This window comes from Ambystoma mexicanum, chromosome 1p (genome assembly GCF_040938575.1).
Source record: "Ambystoma mexicanum isolate Mex_15411 chromosome 1p, UKY_AmexF1_1, whole genome shotgun sequence".
NCBI lineage: Eukaryota > Metazoa > Chordata > Amphibia > Caudata > Ambystomatidae > Ambystoma > Ambystoma mexicanum.
Genome location: NC_090921.1, coordinates 1,093,322,813 through 1,093,332,008, shown reverse-complemented (window position 1 = coordinate 1,093,332,008; position 9,196 = coordinate 1,093,322,813). Strand labels below are relative to the sequence as shown.

Sequence of the window (9,196 nt, the reverse complement as noted above, 5' to 3'; positions counted from 1 at the left end):
ATGTTAAAAGCTCTCAACACTATTGCCCCACTCAAACTGCGTAAACAAAAACCTTGCAACCACCTTAATTTGTGGTTCACCCCACACTTACGTGAACTTTGTAAAGAAAAAAGAAAAGCTGAGTCACACTGGAAACGTTCACCTACTCTAGTCAACAGAAATAACCTAACAACCACCTCCCTCACTTACAAAGAAGCTATCCTAGCGGCCAAAAAAGAAGTGTACAACAATAGGATCACGCAAGCACAATCAAACGCCAAGGAACTCTTTAAGATCCATAAGGAACTAGAGTCTCCAGTCGCCCCACTTGATACGTGCACCCCTGACGCTGAATGGTGTTCCAATATACAAAAAGCACAATTAGACAAAATTGCCTTGCTGCAAGCCAAAATTAATATTAAAAAAAGCCATCTCTCAGACTCAGTGGGTAACCCCCAGTCCTACAATACCCCCTCTCCTAAGCACTCCTCCAAACCTTTCAGCTTCTCACCCCTTACCATTAAGGAAGTTGAAAACATCATCATGAAGCTTAAGCCTTCCAACTGCAAGGCGACGCCTCCCCTGCGCTGGTCGTAAAGGAAGCGGCGCATGATCTCACCCCATTCATTACCTCCTTTATCAATTCCTCATTCAAATCGGGCACAGTACCCGACAACCTTAAGGATGTGTGGGTCATCCCCCTAATTAAAAAACCTAATCTCGACCCTAGCAATCCCACCAACTACAGGCCCATAACCACGGTGCCTTACCTACTCAAAATTCTGGATCGTGCAGCTTATCTCCAAATCCAGGATTACCTTGATACTAACAACCTATGGGGGCTCAGACAATCTGGCTTCCATCCAAGACACGGCACGGAGACAGCCCTGATCGATTTGAAAACCCAAATCGAGGACCTGAAAGATAAGGGCATACAAGCGCTCCTGCTCCTCCTCGACCTTTCAGCTGCATTCGATTTGCTCGTTCACCAAATTCTCTGCCATCACCTTAAGATTGCCGCTCACTTCTCTGAAACAGCTACTTCCTGGAACAGCTCTTTCCTGGCAAATAGATCCTGAGGGTCTTCTCTCCCTTAGCCGCCGCTGACCCTGCACATGTCCCCTGCGGAGTCCCCCAAGGCTCTTGTGTATCGCCCACGCTTTACAACGTGTTTATTAAACCGCTCTTTGATATTATTGACTGTCTGGGTGTCTCCTACACTAATTATGCGGACGACACCCAGATACTCATCCCTATCACTGGCGACTATGTAACCGATGTCAAAGCTCTCAATGCAGTCTACACTGTCATCCAGGCCTGGATGGCCCACCATGGGCTCTGCCTTAATGAGAAAACAGAGTTACTCATCCTAGGCTCTCAGTCCAAACTCACAAAACTTGACCGCAAATACAATTCCTTCATTATTGATGGAAACGTTATCAAAGTCACTAACGTCACCAAAACACTTGGAATTTACCTAGACTCCACTCTCTCTCTCAATAGACAAACCAATTCAGTAGTCTCAGCATCATCGTATACGTGTAAACTCATCACAGCTTGTCGCCCCTTCTTGACAACGGACAACTGCCTGATCCTCGCCAGAACCCTCATCATGTCCAAAATTGACTATTGCAATGCCGTCAAAGAAACCTTGATAAACTTCAGGTCACACAGAACAATGCCATTATGGCTGCTATCAACGTTCCCAGGCGCTCCCTCATCTCCTCTACCAGGCGCAACTTACATTGGCTACCCATTACACTTCGCATCTCCCTCAAAGCACTTGCTCTAACCCACAAGGCACAGAATAATGCTGCACCTGCCTACTTGTCCACGCACTCCACACAACGTACAGCATCCAGACCCCTGAGATCTTCACAGGTGCACACACTAACCATTCCCAGTTTCAAGCTTCAGACTGCCAGAGGCTTGAGCTTCCCAGTCCTTGCGGCTAAGCTCTGGAACTCCCTACCCAATGCTTTTAGGAATGTTCCATCCATCCAATCCTTCAGAAATAAAACTAAACGGTGGCTTCACGAACAGGTTGCCCTGGCCACCTCTCTGTAATTCATGCAGCTGTTCCCCGCAAACAGGCTACTCATTGTATAAACTGTATATGTAGGCCGCTAGGCCATTCCGTGTAACGTTTCTTATTCATGTTCTTATTCTTGCTGTAAACATGTTTATATAATGTAACTTGTACCTATCTATGTAACACGTATCTGTAACTACCTTTTTCAAACATGCGCCCTGATGTCCCTGGGCAGGGTGCGCAATACAAATAAACAAAATACAAATACAAATAAGGAATAGAATAGGAAAACGAAATGACGAGAGAAAAAAAGTTCACATGAACGAACGAAGATAGGAATAAAAGATAGATACAGAAACCAAAATAAGAATTGACAAAGAAGCTAGGAGAATGAAAGGAAGAAAGGCTAAATTACAGGAAAGGCAGAACGAACAGAAAAAAATGCTCCTGAAAACAGTGATGACAAAAAACATCTGGGGGATTTACCATATTCGGTCGTGCTTTCCGTGCCAAATTCCTGGCGCGGCTAATGTTCTAAAACTGCATCCGCGTGGTTCGTGCTTCTTCTTTTTGCGGTTGGCAGGCTGCGACTTGCAAGTAAACAAGGGGGATTTTCTAACTAAAATCACGAGCAACTGCAAGAACTGCTCATCATATCCGGACTTCTTCCAGAGGTTTCACTTTCCACAAAAGCAACAGCTCGGAGCTCGACTGAGAGTCACCATTCAGAAAAAGCCACGGTGACGGCATGGCGGCGCGGTTGGTGTTGGCTCTCGTGACGTACAAAGGTAAGCTCGTGGAAGAGGGGCCCGGTACCCTTCAGAGGGCATCCCGAGAGGGGCGAGCAGGGCTGCCTCAGAGGGTTCAATATGTTCACGGCCCTATGGGAGACAAGAGTTTTGTGGCGTCTCTGAAATGCGTCACACAGGATTGGGAGAGTGTGTACACCAGATGTCAAACTTCTGTTAACATGAAACGGGAGGTAAAGAAACGGAAGTTCACAAAGGACCAATCAGTTGGGGGACAGCTTAACGCCAGGTTACTAGGGATGTAGGTGCTACAATACCGACCTCACACTAGCACTAGAGGCGATTCTGTGTCCGTGCAGTTATTTCCCTTCATTTCATAGAGTGTAATACGTTGGTTATCAGTGTTTATCACTTTTCTCTCACAAAAAAATGTGGGCAACAGTGTTTTTTGGTGTTTGCAAATGCATGTTACTTTAATAGCTGCACATGTAAACCAGCACATTTCTGTCAAAACGGAAACACCACAGGGTAGCATCATCATATATGCAATTTTACTTGCAGCAGAAATAACGCGGGAAATATTAGGGAAAGGGAACAAGAGGGAGGACGAGCGAGAAGGAGCAGAGTAGGGTGCGCGCGACTTGGTAAGTGGGGAAGTCACAGGTTATTCTTTATATTTACTTTAGTTCAATGAACAGAACATAGGTGTTGTTTTCAATACATTTTTTCTGCCCCCCCCCCGCACCCCCCACCACCGCCCCCGAAAAATACAACTTTACTTCCTTAGCCAGATCCTTAAACAGGAATGCGGCACAGCTGTCAGATCCCATGTTTTTGCGATACATGAGGAAAGGGTTCCGGTTTCGCAGATTCCAAAACTTCTCAAATAGCTAGTGCCATGAAAGGGCAGTATGACAGGTGAAGAGTGGTCGGATTGGGTGGGAACGGTCGAGAGCGGTGCTCCTATTATTATTTTTTTAATTAACTTTTATCGTTCCTATATTTTTATGTTAAAAAGAAACCGTTCCGGAATGGTTTCGTTTTAAAATAAAAGTGTAGGAAGCAGTTGAAACGTGCACTTCGGTTGTCTTCAACAGCAGGTACATTTGTTTGGGGGTTTGTGTGGCGCATGGGAAGGGGCTGTGCGATGTTTTTTGGGGGGGAGCTGGGACAGGCCATCAGGGAACATAGCTCCACTACTTCTTTTCATACACGTCGACCATTTTAGTCCCTCCCTTTTTATGTCTAATGTATATGCACGGATTGGAAAAACTCTGTAAATCAGGCCAAAAGGCTTTTATGTTTAGCCGTGGCTCATCCTGCAAGCTCGGTGATTGATCTGCTTTAAGTGAGCATAGTATGAGCCTCTAGACTTCCCATAAAATGTACATTTTTTAAAACAGATTGTGACATAAAATCATAATTTTTCTAGCGGCAATTATTATTCATTTAATCTTCCTTTATTGCCAAGATCATCACAAATTAGAACATTTTCAGAACTTAAAAAGAAAACAAACACACACAGGTCAAACTACATCTCCCAGCGACCATGTACAAGGAACTAGTGCTGGCCATCCTCTGATGATCCCACAGCCCAGGCCCTGCTGATAATGTGCAACTCGCAGCTGCTGCCCAGCCAGGCCTCTTCCCTTTCATGATGCACTGAACTGAAGCCACTTATCATGTGCCTTATCAACCACTGTAATGCACCAAACAGGAAGAGGGATGCCGATCAGAGCCAGAAACCCGAGTGAGGAGTAATAATTGCCACCCACTCTTCAGTAACATTCTGGTTTTATGCCCCAATCGGTGAGGAAAATGAGCATTTTTTGGATGCTTAGTTTTACTTTCCTTTTTCCTTTTGTGTACTTCTGTGGTAGGTGTTTCCGTCTGCCTGTCACCGGAATCACAGCTCTGTCATCAGATGTGAGTGTTATTCCCCGGGCACCATTGGAGAGCCTTGCCACTGTCCCTGAGATGGACAAGCAGGCCTCTGTAACATGCCCTTATAACACCCGCAGGGATGGACGAGCGACATAAGACAAGCTTCCCTAGTGAAGCGGTGTGATGCAGGATATAAACCGAGCTGATCATCCTTGGCACTCACGCCAAACTCAAAAATCTCAATCCCGCATTTAAATCCTTCACCATAGATGGCAATCTCATCCCCGTGTCAAATAACACCAAAACCCTTGGGGTTTACATCGATGCCACATTATCCTTCTCCAAACAAACTAATGCAGTAGCATCATCAGCCGCTTACACCTGCAAGCTGATCACTGCATGTAGGCCGTTCATCTCCTCACCCAATTGCATTACTCTTGCTAGAGCATTAGTCCTATCCAAGATAGACTGTTGTAATGCCCTTTACTTAGGCTCTAGCTACAAAAATATCAACAAACTGCAAGTAATTCAAAATAATGCCATCAGAGCTGCCCTCAACATCGCCAAAAAAATGCACATCTCGGAGACCAGACGCAAACTACGTTGGCTTCCAGTCAAGCACAGAATATCCCTTAAAACTCTGGCCCTTACACATAAAGCCAGGGCCAACCTTGCACCAGCCTACCTCACCAACCAACTTACACCTCACACTTCTTCAAGACCACTTAGAGCAGCACAAGCTAACACTATGTCCATACCGAGATTTAAACTTCATAACTCGGGTGGTGCTAGCTTCCCTGTACAAGCCTCCAAACTATGGAACACAATACCTGCGCTTTTGCGAGCAGAACCTTCATTTAACCTATTTAAACATAACACGAAGTGTTGGCTTCACAACATGGACTCTATGACAGCCTAACTGCCTGATCCCAGCATGATCGACTGTCACTGGTACACTTTTGTAATTAATGTACTTATACTAGACTATGTATATATGCATTTGCATGACTAAGTTTGTACCCACCTGTAACTGCAATGTAACAGAACCCTTATTGACTGCTTTCAATTGCAACTGTAAGCAGATCTAACTTATGCGCCCGTTAGCCCCTGGGCCTGGCCGCGCTTTATAAATAAAATAAATACAAATACAAATAAGTGCTAACATTGCATAGCAATGCATGGAATTATTGTTCAGATAACATATTCTATCTCTTTATATCACATGTAAAATAGTTACATACGGCAAAATGTAGCCAAGCAGAGAAAAGAGCAGGTAAGTGTGATGCTTGCCTGGGTCTGCTGGTATCCATGCTTAAGCCAGCCAATGGCTACTTGCCTGAAATGCTCTTAATGCTGAACATCCACAGCATGGGTGTCAATAGCGCGCTAGTAAGTTGTGTTTCTTCACTGGTGCATGGTTCAAGGATGCCAGACCCTCCTCCCACTTAATCCCCCCCCACCCCCGGTCTACTTCTTTATGGTTCCCTCATGATGAACGGGCCCAAGCAGCTGAACTTAGCGCAAAACAGCACAATATCGCAGATGGACCCTTTCTGGACATAGATGCTGTTGGGTCACAGCTGCTCGCACCTAGAAACACTTGTGTACAGGCGCGTTATAAATGACATATCAGAGCGAATGTTTGGGTGGGTGCCTCGTGCTCAGGTGTCTTTGGTGGCGGCTGGGGATTTTTTTTTACTGGAGGGACGTACATTTTCCCCACAACTGTTGACCAAACGTTCCGAGGGAGCCGAAACAACCAAAGGCGCTTCAGGGGCTTCTCCACAGTGTACATTTGTTTAAATAATGGGTTAAAACAGTGCATTTTACAGCACACTTTTTTAATCAATTGGGTAAAAAGCCACACAGTTTGCAATTGGTTTTGTAAGGTAACTCAATATAAAATCCGATGCATGCAAGTCACAAACAGTGCATAGGAGCTTTTCTCTACACTTTTTCTTGACGCCTTTTCCCACGATACATATGTGCCAGTATAAATAACCTTTACATGCTGGCTGTGCCCATACATTTCCATGCTGCTGGCACCAATTCCACGCTGCTGGCACCAATATCTGCCATCATTACCATATCAGAACATACTCAGGTTTTCTTTGTGCATAATGATACTATAAGAAAAAATGTAATTGCTTGTTCTGCCAATACATGCCAATATCACCATGTAAGAATGTACACCTACTGGCTTTGCCAGTAAAAAGACCATGCCATAATAAGAAAACACATCAAAACTGACTGCATCAATATGTCAGTCTCACCACGTGAGAAACCTCCACATATTGGCTTTACTGTTGAAGCCAGTAAAATAAGCAGTGGCATGTCAGAAATTGTATTCAGTCTGGTTGCACCAGAGTAGGCAAGTTTAGGCACGTAATAACACATATCATGTTTGCTTTACTCTTTATGCCCAATAAATCATGCCATGCCACAGTACAAAATGTATTCAGACTAGCCCACCAACATAGGCCAGTCTTGCCAAGTAACAGCACATATCATGTCTGCCTTCCTCTTGATGCTTATTACAACATCCAATGCCAAAGTCAGAAAATATATCAAGAGTTCCCCACCAATGTAGGCCAGTCTTAGTCCTGCCCCAAAGTAACACTTATCATGTTTGCTTTTTCAGTTGATGCCCTTTAAAACATGCCATACCACCACAGTAAGAAAATATATCCATACTGGCCCACCAATGTAGGAGAGTCTTGCCACATAATAACCCTTATCATGATACCCATTAAAACATGCCATACCACTATAAGTAAATATGTCCAGACTGGTCCACCAATATAGGCCAATCCTGGCACATAATAACTCTTGTTATGTCTGCTTCCCTCGTGATGCCCTTAAGACATGCCATGCCACCACAGTAAGAAAATATATCCAGACTGACCGACCAATGTGGGCCAGTCTTGGGACCAAAATTCACATTTCACGTCTACTTGTTTTATTGATGGCATTAAACATGCATTGTAGTACACACAGGTAACACAATACCACAATACTTCTATACTTGGATTCAATCCAAAAACAAACTAAACTGTCACTGTCCCTAAAAGCAGAACTCAACTCTCCCTGGGGAAAGAAATAACCCTAGGGAGTGATGTTGTGCCACCTATTTAACAGGGATAACAGGAGAGAAATATATCCCTCCACTAAACTCAGGACTGAATCAGATGAGCCTAGTTCATGAGTGTTATCCGGAGTACTGTCTCCAAATTCACCCACAGTGCTCGTCTCCTCTAGCGTAGACCCCCACAGTAGCAGCAAGCAAAAACATGTTTAATATAACCAACCCAAAGGCAGCTTGGATTAAATGAGGGAATTGAGTGGCATGAACTGGCAGTAGGAGCTAGGTAATATGAATGGACTTTGGCCCCCATGTTGCCTGGTACAAGGATGAGGAGTAGCCTGTGTACAACCCCTCACAGTTGGTGGTATTGTGACAGCGGTTGCAATTCTGAGGCACCACTATCGATGGACAGTTTTGATTTAATGAGTCCACCTTTTACATCAATTGTAACTTTAGTTATTGTTGAGTTTAGTCTTTGGTGAGACACACATGGTATATTTAGTGCGTAGTATGGCCCAATGACATTGCCAGACTAATATGTGGCTAACACAAAAATAACCCTGTGCAGGTGTCCGAAGGGGTTAATTGGCTGAAGCAGTACAGTAGAGGTCGATGTGATGGGTGTCCGCCCAGGGCATCAACCACCCATTTCACGACGGCCGTCACTACAGGGAGACCACGTACATTAAATTAGCTAGTGCCCATTTTGGCTTACTGCACAAAACACCCAGACTCGCTTGTAGTGGAAAATATTGCTTTAATGTGACAGGCCAAATCTCACAATTAACCACTAACCTGGCTCGTTGGCCTTACAGACCAACAAAGAATTGTTTAACAACCAATTTAATAACTCAACACTTTCATTTCCCCCAACAAATAAATAATTAATTAGATCCACTTCCTCCCTACCTATCCCTTGGTCCCTACCGTCTCCTTACCATCTTCTCAATGCGTCCCGCTTTCTCGCCGGGGCCATGGCCCTCCGTCTTCAAAACCTGTTCCCCTGGGGTAGCCCGTTTGTGCAAACAGCACCACTCCCATCCTTTCCCGCACTATTCCCCCATTGAGCTTCACTCCCCCCTCATCTAAAGGGGCCATGCCCCCAGCAACAGAAAATCCCTCCACCGAGATGTTCTTTCTGACCCACCCCTACCACTTATTTCTACCTCCAACTCCTTACTATCTCTTCCACCTGCAAGGTCAAATCCGCCAAGTAATGACTATTCCCGTAAATGGACAGGTGAACACCATCCTCCCTGAAAATCTTGAAACCCTCATAAACTATTTTTGTGCTCTAAAACCTTCACTGCTGCTGAGGCACAACATTTTTCCATTTCTCTATTTATTCCCTTCCTAGCACACTCTATTGCTCCCTCACTTCTCGCTCCCCTCCACACTCTCCGCGGCAACAGCTTAGACAAAACTACATGTGCTTTGGGCCACATCTCCCGGACCCATACCAAATCC

At 44.8% G+C, this 9,196-nt stretch overlaps 1 protein-coding gene across 1 annotated transcript in view; it reads left to right on the top strand.

Annotated features, from left to right (window-relative positions):
• Positions 1-2,691: 2,691 nt before the first annotated feature.
• The window catches only part of LOC138448413 (SLAM family member 8-like), a 110,067-nt gene continuing 103,562 nt past the window's right edge, over positions 2,692-9,196 (top strand). The window contains exon 1 of the mRNA XM_069604689.1: positions 2,692-2,799. Within this exon, the coding sequence (XP_069460790.1) occupies positions 2,760-2,799 (40 nt within the window). The 5' untranslated portion in view covers positions 2,692-2,759. The remainder of the gene's footprint in view (positions 2,800-9,196) is intronic.